The sequence below is a fragment of the Nannobrachium achirus genome, assembly GCF_963921795.1.
Source record: "Nannobrachium achirus genome assembly, chromosome: 12".
Taxonomy (NCBI): Eukaryota; Metazoa; Chordata; class Actinopteri; order Myctophiformes; family Myctophidae; genus Nannobrachium; species Nannobrachium achirus.
Genome location: NC_137832.1, coordinates 19,022,480 through 19,039,794, shown reverse-complemented (window position 1 = coordinate 19,039,794; position 17,315 = coordinate 19,022,480). Strand labels below are relative to the sequence as shown.

Here is a 17,315-nt window from a genome sequence, read left to right as displayed (position 1 = left end):
ATTTTTATTCAGTTTTAGTCATAGTCTTTTGAATAAAATGCAATTTAGTTTTAGTCATAATTTAGTCAGCTGAAAAGTTTTAGTTTTAGTCTAATTTTAGTCGACTAAATATCACAAGATTTTAGTTGACTAAATCTACAGTTGATTAAGTCGACTAAAATGCATTTTGGCAGGCCTTGATGACATCGTAATGACTGATTTTACACTTGGTTGCAGGCTGAAAATAGCTGATCTACAAGCTCACAACGCGTCGCAGAGCTTGTAGATCTGCTATTTTCAGCACGCAACACCTGATAGCAACCAAACATAAAATGACTGTCTTCTCCACTAGTACCTCCCTAACATCTAGTTTTTATTTTGTTGACGAAATTGTCAATATATTTAGTCTTAGTTTTAGTCATCACAGCTTAGTTTTTATTTCGTTTTTATTTAGTTTTCGTCAGTGAAAAAAACGCAGTCGACAAACATTTTTCGTCATAGTTTTAGTCGACGAAATCAACACTGCTCTGCTGTCGGTATGGATGCACTGCGTCATCTGCAGACTATATTACAGTATTTTCTGGACTATAAGGCGCACCTGACTATAAGGCGCACTGTCAATGAATGGTCTATTTTCAAACTGTTTTCATATATAAGGCGCACCTGACTATAAGGCGCACATAATAGACACTACCGTTGCGTTATGCATCCAACAGATGGAGCAATGCTAAAGGAAATGTCAATGTCAATGAATGATCCATATATAAGGCGCACTGGACTATAAGGCGCACTGTAGTTTTTTGAGAAAATTAAAGGCTTTTAAGTGCGCCTTATAGTCCGGAAAATACGGTACTTTAGCCAGACAAGGATCAGATTGGATTTACTAGTAAGGGTGCCCACACACCAAAATACCTAGAGTGGAATCCGCCAATGCATTTCAATGAGAATGGTGTGTTTTTTGCCAGTAGAGGATTTCTGCAAAAAACGCTCCATTCTCATTGAAATGCATTGGCGGATTCCACTCTAGGTATTTTGGTGTGAGGGCACCCTAACAGTGGCGGAAAAAGTACTCAAATGTTTTACTTAAGTAAAAGTATCAATACTGCAATGTAGAAATACTCTGTTACAAGTAAAGCCCTGCTTCATCATACAAGGCCGTCGCACAAAAGTAGTGAAAACAGCCGTTCTACAAGCACAAAACGCCTCGCGGTGCGAGGTGTTGTCACTGTTGTGTGCTTGTGGATCGGCAATTTTCACTATCTTAAATCACCTTTAAAATGAGAAATACAAAACAAACTGTTTGGGGACATACAAGGTTTCCACCCGACAACGACGATATGTTTTATTTATTTCGTATATTTCAATGAATTGACATCCAAGAGTTCTAATCCCGGCAAAAGTTTCAACTAATCGTGATTTGAAGTCATATCGCCCGGCCCTAGTTTGTCCCCAAACAAAGACTTTATCTGTTGTATGTACTCTGTTAGCACAGTTGAACAGCCAAGCAAGAAGAGGCCAGCTCTATTAAACAGTGGGAGTCATCGGGGAGCTCCGGTGTGAGCGGGGGCATTGATCTGTGTGTTTTCTCTGTTCCCTTCCCTGGACAGATCTGGCCGAGTTTGTATTCCTGGGCTTGTTTCTCACCGAGATGTCCATGAAAATGTATGGCCTTGGACCCAGGAACTACTTCCACTCCTCCTTCAACTGCTTTGACTTTGGAGTAAGTTGTCGGGGGCCTAAAGTGAAGCACGGCGCACAAGGGCATTGCGGTTTGCTGTGTCACGGATTAGTAGGATATGAATTGGTTTGTTCCGTCTGGGTCTGGGAAATAAATGCCCTTTTTTTAAACTTCAAAAGAATTTTAATCAGGAGGGAAAATGTGTTTCTTCAACACTTAAGCCCTAGCATCCCTATTCTGGGCATGTCATAATAGGCAAAGATTTGGAGAAGCAGGCGAATATTCAGCGGAAATAGCGGTTCTTTAAGATGTAGATCGTATGTCTATTTTTGTTCGAATGTTACAGACCCCAGGGGGAAGTATATATGGGCTTTAACCAGTTAATACTAACTGGTTAGTATTAAAAACTTGTATGTATTTGTAGACTTGTCACTTGTGTTAAATTTGTGTTAGTCATCTTACAGAACTGTTACAGAACCTTATTATGGCCTACTCAGTTTACAGGCACACTGTCTAGTCACTGCAGTGCATCTCCCTTGAATACCTGCCAAAATTATTCTAATCCTGTTAAGAGATTTACGGCATGAAAAAAACGATGGAAGTTTTAAATGGAAGACGTGAAGGAACACTGAGTCCAGTAGCTTGTGTTAAGAATGACATGTGTTTCTGCGGTGCTCGGTGGTGCAGTGGTAAAGTGCCGGCCCACCACCGCGGAGGTTGTGGATTCGAATCCGCCATAGTGTCAAGTGTCTACGCGAACACAATAGGCTGTATGCACGGCAGCCATTTTGGAGAGAAGTTGGGTCTCTTCCCACTTCCTTCACAGGTGTTACCAATAATACTAATGAAAGCACTGTTCCATTCTGGTCAAACAGAGTCAGGGTGCTGATATTGTGCCGCGCTGTGAGCTTGTAGATCTGCTATTTTTGAAAAATCGTGAAAATGGGTCAAAGATATTCAAAGATATTCAAAGACTTGCACACATTTTCCATTTTTTTCAAAAAACTAAAGCTATTTTTCAATAGTTAAAGCATTAAATAATGGTTAAAGTGGTTAAAATCTAACGCGACTCGGGCGCGTTCCAGGTATTTGAGTGTTCCTGGTTCTCTCTGCACTCTGCTTTTTCATTGACCGGAGTTCAATAAACACTTGTGCGTGGCTCTGGATAAGAGCAGCTGCTAAATCAGTTGTTTTTCAGGTGATCATCGGCAGTATCTTTGAGGTGGTCTGGGCAGCCATCAAACCAGGGGCCTCGTTCGGGATCAGCGTCTTGAGGGCCCTTCGACTCCTCCGAATATTCAAAGTCACCAAGTGAGTTATGTGGTACTGTATTTGTCTGCTGTGTGTGTATGTGTGCGTGTGTGCGTGCGTGCGTGCGTGCGTGCGTGCGTGCGTGCGTGTGTGTGTGTGCGCGCGCGCGTGCGTGCGTGTGCATGAATGCATGTGTATGCGTGTGTACACGCATATACAGTGTTGTAGCAGTTAATGCTAGTGGTGTAGCCACTTGTAGAGTGGCTATCCCCCCCCCCCCTTTTCTTCACAATGTGTCGCATGCAACGCATTGCGCATTGTGAGCTTGTAGACTGTTAACCGTTTCTCGTTTATTCGACTAATCGGAAAAGTATTCTCCTTTTGCACAAAGTAGTGTATTGCAAGATAGAGGGTGCCAGATCCCTTTTAGTCACACCCTACCACTACTTCCTGTTCATCCACAGAGCATTGATTCTAGTTGTTTTCTCCATTAGATTAAAGCGCTTTCTTTTCACTTTTTTCAACTTTTATTACTTGTCAAAATACATTTTATTTTTCTGCCTCATCTTTTTACCATCCCAAGTAATAAAAGTTGAAAAAAGTGAAAAGAAATCTATTGGAGAAAATGACTAGAATCAATGCTCTGTGGTTGAACAGGAAGTAGTGGTAGGGTGTGACTAAAATGGATCTGGCGCCCTCTATCTTGCAATACACTACTTTGTGCAAAAGGAGAATTCGATAGAATAAAAATCAGACGCGCGCACACTTGCTTGTGTGCAAGCCGTGTTTGTTTATTTTCTTTTGTGTAAGTACTCACTGCAGTCACTGTGTGTGCTTGTGTGTGTGTGCAGGTACTGGAACTCCCTGAGGAACCTGGTGGTTTCCCTGCTCAACTCCATGAAGTCCATCATCAGCCTGCTCTTCCTCCTCTTCCTCTTCATCGTGGTGTTTGCTCTGCTGGGCATGCAGCTGTTCGGGGGCCAGTGAGTTCACACACACTCCCAGCTCTTTGTACTTCACTAACACATGAGAGGCTTGCTTCACTGCTGTCCAACATATCACTGAAATGCAATGCTGTCTGATTGTAGCATTTCATTGAACCCTGGATTTCTCTTCCAGCCACTCGGTTACTAATATCTACTGTACTAGACAAGTGGTTTTCACTTTCAAAGTGGGCCCTTTGAATCAATCAATTAGGGGGTCCATGACATGAAAAAGATTGAAAAACCTTTTACTAGAGAGTAAATAACACAGAGTGAAGGAGTTGACATAACATAAATCGTCTCTGTCGGTAGAAAGCCTTAGTACTCTATTTCCAAAACAGTTCACTTTTCAAGAAATGGAAAATGAAAAGAAAAGCAAAAAGCAAAAAAAAAAATCACACCCAATGTGAAGTGAGCGGTGGTCGTGCTTGCATAACGTCTTCAATTGGTAATTGGTGATGTAATACAGGCTACACACACACACACATTGCTATGGCAAAACGCTGAGGAAAAAGACTAGGATATAGGTCTAGGATGTAATTGGTGATGTAATATGGCTACACACACACATATTGCTATGGCAAAACGCTGAGGAAAACACATTGCTATGGCAAAACGCTGAGGAAAGGTGGCTACAGACACACGCACAGCCACTCTATGGAGCGGTTTACCACCGCTCAAAAAAGAGGAAAAAAAAACACTGTAAAGCTCAAAGTGTGACGAATAGCATTCATTTATGAGGAGGGAAAAGTCTAAAGATGGAGATAGAATGTTTCAGCCCGACAGTGACGATATACATTATTGATTCCATGACCTACCAACTCCAGGCTTGGCCGTTTGTTAGTAACAGGATTAAAAATCAATTTAAATGCAAAATCGCTGACGCGTTCATGAGACTTCACTGCATCCAATTAGTGTGCAAAGAAACATGTCTTGCTTAAACCAGGCAGAGATGTACAGTCTCTGTACTGTGCCATGGCGTGCATGGCTCAAAGCCATCGTCACTGGGGCTAGAGGATCTGGTGAAGCTGATTCAGTCAAAACCACGCTAGACCTCCCCAAGATGACCACGCTCAAGCTCTGAAAAACAATTATTAGTTCTAAAATTAATTTATTTATTTGTACATTTATTTGAGAAGGACCATCTATCTAGGACTATCTATGAAATCGATGAAAATCTCCATCACACATTTATACAATATGTAGGGGGGTCCCTGCTTCATGTCTCTCTCAGCTGAGGGGTCCTTGGCCTGAACACGTTGAAGACCCCTGGAATACAAGGTTTCCTTTCCACCTAACAGCGACGATATACTGTATATCATCGCTGCAAGGAAGAAATCTCGGTTTGCTGCATTTACTGCATCCCATCCAACAAGCCTGAGGGGCTCCCATGCAAACAGCGGCAGATATAAATCAATTAGATATGTGGACTAAATACACAGTCGACGGTGATAATACCAGGTTAATGGGAGATTTTACGGCAGCCTATTATAATCGGACAATGTGGAGATGTCCTATACGGCTGTAATGCATATTCTATTAGCTGTGCACTGCTGGCTGCGTCCCAGACTAGTTGATGTGCCTTGTTAACCCAGCCAGGGACACCTACCCACAGCCTGTCCACTCCAAGCTGTTCAGGAAATGCACTGCGGCCAAAACCCGGACTCTCTCTTTTTGCTGTGTTTTGCCCAGATGGATGTGGTTTTGAGGTTAGGTTTACTTTAGACATAGTTTCTGTGAGGTTAGGGTTAAAGGGACTACACCATGAATTTCACATTTTTTAATTTTGTTCTAGTTTTTTGGTCTTCCCAGTGTTCCTTCAAGTGGCCTAATATACAAACCAGAGAGGGTCCTTAAATTAAGTTGAAAATCAGTTTGAGAATCACTGAAAGAATGGGGGTAGACAGATTCTTCGTCGCAATTAGGCTTGCCTTGCACAGACAATATGTATCTGCATACAGCAGCATCCTATATGTCTGACTGAGTGTCTGGCCTCTATCACCTTACAGCTGATCAGCCTGTTTACTCTCCTCAAATGGATGTATTGTGTGCTAACGCTGACATTTTGTATCTCTGACTGTCTATCTACGGGGACCTAATTACATCTCCCCACAACGTGAGGGGATGCAGATAGAGAGGATTCTTCTCACAGCCAAATTAACGTCCTGCACCTTCCAAAAGTCCTTGGTTAGCTATTAATTAGTCAGTATCTCATTAGGAGGATGCCTACACTCTGCAGATGCTACCGTATTCTTTTTTTATCCACCAAAAGGTACAGTGTTGCACCTTGCAAAATGAGTCATTGTAGAGCGCATTTTGGCAAAAGAGCAAAAAATATCAATTGTCCTGCTTTGTGCATTCACGATTCAATACATCTTTTAGCCTGTTAACAATCGGGTTTGTGTCCCTCCATTCTAGGTTTAATTTCGAAGATGAGACGCCGACAACAAACTTCGATACATTCCCAGCCGCCATTCTCACCGTTTTCCAGGTAAATGTTCACAACACCATTTTTGCCTTCTTTCTCCTATCCCATCGCTTAAAAAATTGATACGTACAAAATAAATTCTCCTCAAGATCGACCCTGTGGCTGAGTATCTTCTTCTGCTCCTCTCTCCAGATTCTGACCGGGGAAGACTGGAATGCGGTGATGTACCATGGAATTGAATCCCAGGGGGGCGTTCACCGAGGAATGTTTTCCTCCGTTTACTTCATCGTCCTCACCCTGTTTGGGAACTGTATCCTGAACCTTATTGATTGGAATCGATCAGTGGTGTCAAATGTTTTACTTAAGTAAAAGTATCAATACTGCAATGTAGAAATACTCTGTTAGGGTGCCCTCACACCAAAATACCTATGAGAGTGGAATCTGCGTTCCGCCAATGCATTTCAATGATAAGGGAGTGTTTTTTGCAGAAATCCTCTGCTGGCATGAAACCGCTCCATTCTCATTGAAATGCATTGGCGGATTCCACTCTAGGTATTTTGGTGTGTGGGCACCCTTACAAGTAAAAAGTCTGGAATTCAAAATGTACTTGAGTAAAAGTACAAAAGCATTGGCATCAAAATGTACTCAAAGTACTAAAAGTAAAAGTACAAAATGTTTGAAAATAGCAGATCTACAAGCTCACAACGCGTTGCATCGCAACGCGTTGTTGTGAGTAGATCTGCTATTTTCAAATAGCCTCGGGCTAAAGTGGATTAATGTATGTTTTATAATAATAATAATTTATACTAAAGTTTTCAAATACATGTAGTGGAGTAAAAGTACAACATTTGGATCTGAGATGTAGTGGAGTAGAAGTAAAAGTATTGGAAATACTCAAGTAAAGTACAAATACCTCAAAATTGTACTCAAGAACAGTACTTAAGTAAATGTACTTACTTTACACCACTGGAATCAATGAACCTCTGTGGCTTTCAGACAGCCTGCACCCAAAGCCACATACATACCGCACTGAAACGATTCATCATTGATTTAGAACCTACAAGAACGGCCGCTTGCATAAATATTGATTCTGTATTTATTGAACTGTTTATAATACTTTTTCCTGAGCCTGCAAAAAAAACAGACACACTCCTCAACGTGTTTTTGGCCATTGCCGTTGATAACCTCGCCAATGCCCAGGAACTCACCAAGGTACAGTAAAGCCGTGTTCAGACTACAGCTATAAAGCTACACAAATAAGCAAGCGAAAAAAAACAGGTAGCTTGGTAAAAACCATGCAGCTTTATTTTTTATGCAAGCTTTTCATTTCCAAGCTTTTTTTCGAGCATGGAAGCTGGTTTCTATAGAGATAACATTGAATTACCAAGCTAAACTTTAGCTTTAAAGCTCCCTATGTGAATGAGGCATAACGGAGGGAGTAGCCAGTGAGCTTGTTTTCCACCTCAGGCTGTCCCTGCTCCTTGGGATGGGAGACCCCACCAGCCCAGGAAGTAGAGGCAGCGTGTGTCGATAAAAGTCACTTGCCTTAAATCAAACACCACACGGAATTTCCCCTCCCTCTTCTAAATGTATTGTTGCTGAATTCTACAGTGAATATTGCCGTTAGAATATACGACACCTGGCGTTTATTTGTGTTATTTATCTGGCTTGTTAGTCTTTAGTCTGACAGTCTACAAATGAACCCTGACGGGTCCATTTGGTTCCATTTTGTACACTGTCAGAGTTATGGGGAGACCTTGAAATTTGAAAGTTAGAGAAACATTATTAGTTCTTTAAAAAAAACATGCTGTGAGAGGTTTGGATATGTCAAATCGGAATGTGGGTTTAGTTATGAGTTTGTGTGTGTGTGTGTGTGTGTGTGTTTGTGTGTGTGTGTGTGTGTGTGTGTGTGTGTGTGTGTGTGTGTGTGTGTGTGTGTGTGTGTGTGTGTGTGTGTGTGTGTGTGTGTGTGTGTGTGTGTGTGTGTGTGTGTGTGTGCGTGCGTGCGTGCGTGCGTGTGTGCGTGCGCGTGCGTGTGTGAATGTGTGCGTGCCTACGTGTTGATGCATTCTTGAATGCTGTGCAGGATGAGGAGGAGCAGGAGGAGGCCATCAACAAGAAGCTGGCCATGCAGAAGGCCAAAGAGGTGAAGGAGGTCAGCCCCATGTCAGCAGCAAACATCTCCATCACTGCGTAAGTCACAGCGTCACTCCTCTCCTCAGCCAGTCAGTGGAAGTTAGACAGTCACTCATCTCTTCAGCCAGTCAGTGGAAGCTAGACAGTCTCTCATCTCTTCTGCTAGGCAGTGGAAGGTAGACAGTCTCTCATCTCTTCAGCCAGTCAGTGGAAGCTAGACAGTCTCTCATCTCTTCTGCTAGGCAGTGGAAGGTAGACAGTCTCTCATCTCTTCAGCCAGTCAGTGGAAGCTAGACAGTCTCTCATCTCTTCTGCTAGGCAGTGGAAAGTAGACATCTCTATTCTTATTGTTAGGTAGAAACTTTGCATCTCTCCATATTTCAACTTTTTATTTATGATATTCTTTCGCATATTGAATGCCCTACTCCAGGGTTTCCCAGACAGTAGCCCCCCGCGGGCCGCAAATGGCCCGCGGGGGGCTACTGTCTGGCCCCCACCAACCCCAGTAATAATGGTGGTGTAAGAGCAGCAACAACACTAGTATATCGTCATTGTTGGGTGGAAACCTTGTACGGTATGTCCAAAACCGTTTGTTTTGTATCTATCGTCTAAAAAATTTACTAAACTAGTGAAAACAGCCGATCTACTTGTAGATCTGCTGTTTTCACTAGTTTTGTCACTTTTGCGAGATGGTCTTGTATGATGAAGCAGGGCTTTGCTTTACCAAAAAACGTACACATTTGAAACTTGGAGATACCAGGTTTCTGCCCGTCAGTGACGATATCTGAACTGTCGCTGGAGTAACGGGAACGCCACCGTTGCCCCCTGCAATGTTGTGGCCTTCGGCTTTGTACAAAAGAAAAATACATTAATTAATAAAGTTAAGGGGAAGACCTTCAAATTTCAAAGTTTGAGAACGACTGAAGGAGTAGGGGATTCAATTTGCGAATGAATATCATAAATAAAAGTTGAAATATGGAGAGATGCAATGTAACATTGACTAAAGAGATAAATAGTTTAGATGCAGGTCCAATTCAAAGATGTAACATGTACTGTATACTAGTGATTCATTTTGTTTTCCACAGCCCCACCTTGCTGTGTTGCAAGACAGAGAGAATGTTTCGTGTCATCCTTTATCAATACGGCACATTATGAATGTTATTATGGTGTATGTTTTCTTGTGTGCTCTGTTTTCTATTCGTTTTATCTAAAGCTTTGTTAAATCCTGGTGTGTTTTTCTTTTATTACCGGATCACAGGGTAAAGTAATGTCAAATAATGTGATCACTGCATGTGTAACGACGACCGGTTGTTAATCCAGACCCATTAGCGCGCTCGTAAAGCCCCAGTGAAAGTTGACTTCTCCCACCCACACACAGTTTTTTTTTCTAAAATCGGAGTCCAAGAGACTGCTGGACCCCCTAGTGTCCAAAGGAAAGTACCCTTTAAAGCCCCTTTTCGACTGTAGTTTTAGCACCACACCACACCACACTACACCACACCACACCGCACCACATAAAAATATCTACATTTTCCATTACACAAAAGTACCCCTATCGATAAGAAACAAATTGACCCTTTTAACTGTGATTATAATACATAATAAATTTGTATTACAACTATCCTAATTAGAATGCACTATAATGGATTATAACTGTGATTATAATACATTATAAAGCATTAATGTATTACTATGATAATTATAATATACTATAATAGATTATAATAGTGGTTATAACACAATAGAATCTATTATCATGTATTACAACTATATCCAGGTGGTCTAAATGAAAAGCCAGTGAGTGATCAGTCATTATGATGTGTTTGGCCCTGTGTGGCCTAGCTCAGACCTACTCTAGAGTGGATACTTTTTAGTACCCCGTTTAGTACCACTTTCACACCACTCTACCCAGGACCTTGTAGTGGAAAACCTCACACAAGTGGGCGGTGTGGTGTGGAGTGGTGTGGAGTTGGGCCAGTGGAAAAGGGGCTTAAGAGAGGTTAATTCATTGATGTTCATCCAAAACCGCCAACTGATTATTATTTTCAACACTTAAAGGAGTAGTTCACCCCCAAAATGACTTTTTTTATATTGATTACTCATGCCATGGAGTTCAATAATATGTTTTTGTATTTTTCGCATTCCTAAGACACAAAATGGATTATAGCGAATGTATTGATTTCGGATGGGGACCCAAAATACATTCGGATCCCCATCCGGAATCAGTGGGGTTAAATTTATTGTAATTAAATTATTGTCTTAGGAATGCGACTAAAACCAAAAAAATATTATTGAACTCAAGTCTCCATGGCATGAGTAATTAATAGAAAAAAAGTCATTTTGGGGGTGAACTACTCCTTTAAGGCTCGTTCACAGCAAGCACTATAACGATGGCTATAACTAAAACCGTCACCATTGCTTTTGTTATAGCTGAGTTAGAACGATTTTTAACCACTTATAGTCCCTTATACTTGTTTGACCAGAGACCCTCAGGGCTCTATAATAGCGTCTTTTCAGTTTTCGCTCTACAATAAACCTCTTCGCTGAAAATAGCCGATCTACAAGCTCGCAATTGCATAATGAGTTTGTACAGTAGATAGGCTGTTTTGTGCAAAGGTTTTCCCCATGAATGCAGATGCTGGAGTTTAAGTGGTTAAAAACTATACATTTATAGTTGTCGTTATAGTTACAGTGCTTCATGTGAACGGTCCTTTATATGCTATAAAGTATATACAATGCTATATATTTCAGTAGCGACATTAGGCTGTACAGTATATTGAAAAACTTTCATTTTCAGACCTGATTTATTTATAATTGCCCATTATAAGAGTGCGTATACATTAGGGTGGATCTTAAATGACCTTTTTCTGATTTTCTTGAGTCTCACCCCCCAATTATGTTCCAATGTACAAAAAACTGCTTTGGTTAAAATTTGGTTGAATTTCAAGCATATTTAGAGGTAGCTCAATCAAGTCAAAGATTGTACATTTTATTGGTCAAAATCGAATTGCACTGCAGGCACATTTAAGTTATACATTACACATTATTCTTATACTAAGCACAGAAATGATATTTTTTAAGCTTACAAATCTAAACACAAATCTGATTACATGTTTGTCATATGTCAAACCAGAATTAATGTATTGTAGGTAATAGCAAAGCAAAGAATGACAATTTGCAATTTTTCATTTAACGTGCACAATGACAAGTCTTTATTGCACACTCTTCAATCATACTCACAACACACAACAAGTACACAGCCCCACTTCCTTGTTTACCCCCAAAACCCCCGAAAGTCACTGCAGTATAGCAATTCAGTAGTTACTGATCAATTAAAGTTTGTTTACGGCTATCGGGATACTTGTGCCGATAGTCCTGCACAATTTGCAGCAAGTATTGGAGTTGGGACTCATCTTTAGTAATGAGACCACAATATTCTTGTATTAGGTCAACCCCACACTCTGCATGATCATTAACAACATTCATCGCCTTCACTACAGCCAGAGCTTCTTGGTAGTCCTCCCTGGGCTCCCACTCAAAGCACCTTGGAAAAAATCTTCAATGTTCTTCCTTGCAATTGTTCCAAGGTCAACAGTAATTCTCTTCATATGCCCCTGTTCACCATAAGTGATTGGAAAACTTTTGAGAAGCAGCTTTAGACACCTCAGCATTTATTGATGAACCGGATACCTCGCTGCTCGAGGTATCCGGTTCAGAGCTCCAGGAGCTACCCATCATGCCCGTTGGATGGCAAAGGTTATTTATTGTATGAAGATCTGGATGTTTCATGGCCAATTCAAACTGACCTTCAGGGAAGAAAAAGCATGCATGGATTTGTGCATTTTTGCAGTTTGCAATTATGTGAAGGCATGGATGATGGCACCTGTTGCTGTCAGCGCTCCACTAAATTACTTGGCAGCTGTTAAAATCGTTGCTGGAATATTCATCAATAAATGCTGAGGTGTCTAAAGCTGCTTCTCAAAAGTGTTCCAATCACTTATGGTATTTTGCTCCAGAGATTGTCGGACTTGCATTGTTTGACAGTCAAGTGAGCGCGCAAACGAAGAGGCTGATGGTGAGAGCCATGAAAGATGGAAATGAAGATCATGAACTGAGAATTACTGTTGACCTTGGAACAATTGCAAGGAAGAACATTGAAGTGCTTTTCAAAATGATGGATCTCCCAGATGACTTCCTTGACGTTGATCCCGATGAGTGGGAGCCCAGGGTAGACTACCAAGAAGCTCTGGCTGTAGTGAAGGCAATGAATGTTGTCAATGATCATGCAGAGCGTGGGGTTGACCTAATACAAGAATATTGTCTCATTATACTAAAGATGAGTCCCAACTCCAATACTTGCTGCAAATTGTGCAAAACCATCGGCACAAGTATCCCGATAGCCGTAAACAAACTTTAATTGATCAGTAACTACTGAATTGCTATACTGCAGTGACTTTCGGGGTTTTTGGGGGTAAACAAGGAAGTGGGGCTGTGTACTTGTTGTGTGTTGTGAGTATGATTGAAGAGTGTGCAATAAAGACATGTCATTGTGCACGTTAAATGAAAAATAGCAATTGTCATTCTTTGCTTTGCTATTTCCTACAATACATTAATTCTGGTTTGACATATGACAAACATGTAATCAGATTTGTGTTTAGATTTGTAAGCTTAAAAAATATAATTTCTGTGCTTAGTATAAGAATAATGTGTAATGTATAACTTAAATGTGCCTGCAGTGCAATTCGATTTTGACCAATAAAATGTACAATCTTTGACTTGATTGAGCTACCTCTAAATATGCTTGAAATTCAACCAAATTTTAACCAAAGCATTTTTTTGTACATTGGAACATAATTGGGGGGTGAGACTCAAGAAAATCTAAAAAAGGTAATTTAAGATCCACCCTAGTATACATCACACATGTACATCACATCACACCCTAACCCTAGTTAGTATGATTATCCCTGAATATATATTACTGTTATACAGCATTATTAGAGCCGTGAGCTGTGAAGCTATTGCAAAAACTAGCGCAATTAGACTGTCTGTCTGTCTGTCTGTCTGTCTGTCTGTCTGTCTGTCTGTCTGTCTGTCTGTCTGTCTGTCTGTCTGTGTGTGTCATTTTTTCCTCAATGACTGGTGGTTTTAAAACTTGTAGCGTTGTCTTTTAACTCTTTCTGTTTTGTATTTTTTACCTTTGTGTTAATACTAAACTGTATCTCCGTTTCAGCATGTTACATTTAGAGTCTGTCTCTCCATTGACTATCCTGTTGCTAGACTAAAGGGTCTTTGAGACTTTTCCCCCTCTGGCGTTTTCACATCAAATGAAAGCATACGTCATCTAACTGGCAGAACGTTGGTGGGCAAAAGTCTCAAAGCGGGCACTGAGTGACGTTTCTTTTCCTTCGGTATTTTAGTGTTGTTTTCCTTAAAGGAGCACCTCGCCCGTTTTCAAACTCTTCGTATGATTGGTCCTCCTCACTAATGCTCATCATGAGATGGCAGCATTTCCATCTTAGCCGGGGATCACCCAAAAATGTGAGATGACCTGTGATGTCATGCCATACTTTTTTATTTCTGTTTTATCTATTAGTTTGGTCCCACAAAATTGTGAAAAGTGATGAGTCATCACTTTTTTTTCCCACTTTTTTTTTGGATGAGTCATCACTTCGCAGTTTTGTGGGGCTGTTTTTAGCCCAAGGAATGTTTTTCATGCAAAACAAATGCTTGAAATGGATTCTGAATCATGAAGAACCCCTAGTTTGACCCCTCACATGCTACTTAAAGCACATTCTTTCCTTTTTTTAATTGCGACCAAAGGTCGCATATACTCTGAAGAACCGTGTCGCTTGAGTGTCCTTCCTTCCTTCCGTAACCTCGTGACCGTCCTTCCGTATCCTCTGTGATGTCAGTGTGATGTCAGCGAGTTGTGACATCACCTCCTGTACAGGGCGGCTACACGAAATGTGGATCACACTATATATGGAGATAGTCCAGTCCATCATGTCATATGAGACTACCGTCATAGAAAGTAGCCATTCTTAGGCCGGAGTCAATGGCTGTCTAAACATGGAGATGTGGATAACATGCACTATTTATGGAGATAGTCTAGTCCAATATGTCATATGGGACTACCGTCATAGACAGTAGCCATTGTTAATCCGGAGTCAATGGCTGACTGTCTGTACAGGAAGTGATGTCACATGACATACTTTTTATGCCCATATATGAGTCCTAACATGGAGATGTGGATAACACTATATATGGAGATAGTCTAGTCCAATATGTCATATGGAGATGTGGAGAACACTATATATGGAGAAAGTCCATTCCACAACTCAATGGACTGAGTCACAGTGATGTAACTCAGTACATATCATTGCTCTGAAGTTGATTGCATGGCAAAAGGAAAGTTCATTGCCGCGTGAACATGGAGTAGTATCCCCAGCCACCCATGTCCATGCCCACATTCTCCCATGTTAAATAAAAATGCCATATATGGGTATTCCCAAAAGCAAAATCCCTTTATGCCCATATATGGGGATTTCTGATGTCATCAATCTCTGGCCCTAACGAGCTCAAAAGCCTGCTTTACTCTGATTTACACCCTACCTTTCCAGATGATGACCTATTGGGTACACACTTATGTCCAAATATAGAAATCCCAAGGCATCAAACCCAAGCTTGGCTTTACTAATTAACATACGTTTTATGCCCATATTATGGAGATCCCTGTCCCAATGTTATCAATATTAAGGACATATCTGGAAATGCCCATATTTGGTAATGTCCACATATGGGCATGTTTTGACATAACATAGTCAGGGAACTCCATGTATGGGCATAAAATTGATTCTGTGAGTGTGCCATCACAATGAATGTTGTCAGACTGATGTCATCACTATGACATCATTGACCTTATATAAACAAGCATCACAATTCAGTCGTGGCACAGTCACAACACTTTTTATGCCCATATATGAGTCCTTCTGTACCACATCTCCATGTTTAGGCAAACTCCACACAGAAAGGCCCTATCGCCAACCCAACCTAGGGTGTGAGCGATAGGGCCTTTCTGTGTGGAGTTTGCGTGTTCTCCCCGTGTCTCCTAGGGTTGATACCCTCACAAAAACATGAACAAACTCCCCCCAGAATGACAACAACTAGAATCGTCAGAGAAACGCTGTGGTTGGCCAGATTGTCAAGAATTGGCGCGACCTCGCCCTTTAGGGCGAGGTTGCATGTCACCCTGAGGTCGCATTCCACCCTCGGGTGTCTTACTAGTATTTTTCTTTTCCTGTATAGTGAAGTCGATGGGACAGTGAATATACAAAAATGGCCATAACCTTTTTTGTTTCCGGCAGAGCAGGCCTCTCATTCTGTGGACCTTAATGACCAAACTTATAGATAAAACAGAAATAAAAAGTATGGCATGACATCACAGGTTCAACCCTATTCCTTGAGCTTTTGGGCCTGTGGGTCCCTGACTATCTACTAGTCGGTGGGCTTTGGACAGTTCAGAAACCCGCCTACCATGACATCATCGATGGGGATTCCAAGCTAATACCAAAGTACAGCCTGTGTGGTCTTCCTGGAAAGTTAGCTCTCTCAAATAAAAAGCTGTTATTTATAATGAAAAATAAATAAATGTTTGAAAATGACCTATCCTGCTGCCCACCAATAATGTCATCGATAGGCAGGTCTCTGAACTGTTCCACAGCCCTATCCTCTGAGACAGAGAGTGAGAATAAGATGGCCGTCTTATAATGAGTGAGGACCAACTCCATGAAGATACGTCGTCGTTTGAAAATGGGCTAAGCTCCTTTAACTAAAGCTGCCCGTTGGGTTGTGAAGTGTTATGGGAGAGAGAGTGAGAGATAAAGAGACAGAAGTCCCTTTTCCACTACAGGGCCGAACCAGAACTAGAACCAGAACTAAGAACTTTCAAGAACCTGTTAAGTTTTCCGGGACCAAGTTTTGCTTATCGTCGTTGTCGGGTGAAAATGTTGTATGTCCAAAACCGTTGGTTTTGCATTCATCATTTTAAAAATGATTTAATCTAGTGAAAACAGCCGATCTACAAGCACACAACACCTCGCCCCGCGAGGCGTTGTGTGCTTGTAGATCTGCTGTTTTCACTACTTTTGTGTCACAGCCTTGTATGATGAAGCAGGGCTTTACTTTGCGAAAGAACGTACACATTTGAAACTTGGAGATACGAGGTTTCCACCCGACAACGACGTTATGTTTCCATATAACCAGACCTAACCGGGAAGGTCCCCAAAAAGAGCAACAGCGCTGCTGGCCCCGTCCAAAACCAGAACCCAATAAAAAATAGGTTCAGGTTTCCGGAAAGTTCTGGTTTCCGCCTCGTAGTGGAAAAGAGGCTAGAGAGAGAGAGAGAGGTGGAGAATTGAACTGAGAAGAATTGTCTCCTTCTTCTGTCCTCTCTCTGACCTCTGACCTCTCTCCCTGTGATGTTCCTCCCCTCCCCCTCCCCATCTTGTTTTTTTTTTCTTTTTTTTTTCTCGTTTGTTCGTGTGTTCGTGCATGTGTGCAGTTTTGTCACGCACGGTCAAGGTGCACAGTCTAGCAGCTCATCCGTCTGCAGCGTTAGCTCACTGTGAGTTATTACCTCTCTGTTACAATTTATGCCCCGTTTTGACTCCGACGACCATCATCGCTCTCTCTCTCTCCCTCCTCTTCCTCCTGCCGCCCGCCCACCCGCCCACAGGCCCTGTCGTGGGAGCGTGATTCTTTTCTACGTGGAGAACCCGGCCTTTTAAACACATGCAGGTTCAAATGGCGTCCAAAATCATTCTCAGCCAGTGAATCTTCATGACTCGCTGTGTTGGTGGGG

General features: G+C 41.6%; 1 protein-coding gene across 1 annotated transcript in view; it reads left to right on the top strand.

Moving 5' to 3' along the window:
• The window catches only part of cacna1ba (calcium channel, voltage-dependent, N type, alpha 1B subunit, a), a gene marked incomplete at both ends in the record, with an annotated part of 221,504 nt that overhangs the window by 104,337 nt on the left and 99,852 nt on the right, over positions 1 to 17,315 (top strand). Inside the window, 8 exons of the mRNA XM_080738497.1 lie at positions 1,587 to 1,699; positions 2,856 to 2,968; positions 3,760 to 3,891; positions 6,310 to 6,382; positions 6,512 to 6,629; positions 7,464 to 7,531; positions 8,406 to 8,512; positions 17,016 to 17,078. Coding sequence (XP_080594623.1) covers positions 1,587 to 1,699; positions 2,856 to 2,968; positions 3,760 to 3,891; positions 6,310 to 6,382; positions 6,512 to 6,629; positions 7,464 to 7,531; positions 8,406 to 8,512; positions 17,016 to 17,078 — 787 coding nt within the window. The remainder of the gene's footprint in view (positions 1 to 1,586; positions 1,700 to 2,855; positions 2,969 to 3,759; positions 3,892 to 6,309; positions 6,383 to 6,511; positions 6,630 to 7,463; positions 7,532 to 8,405; positions 8,513 to 17,015; positions 17,079 to 17,315) is intronic.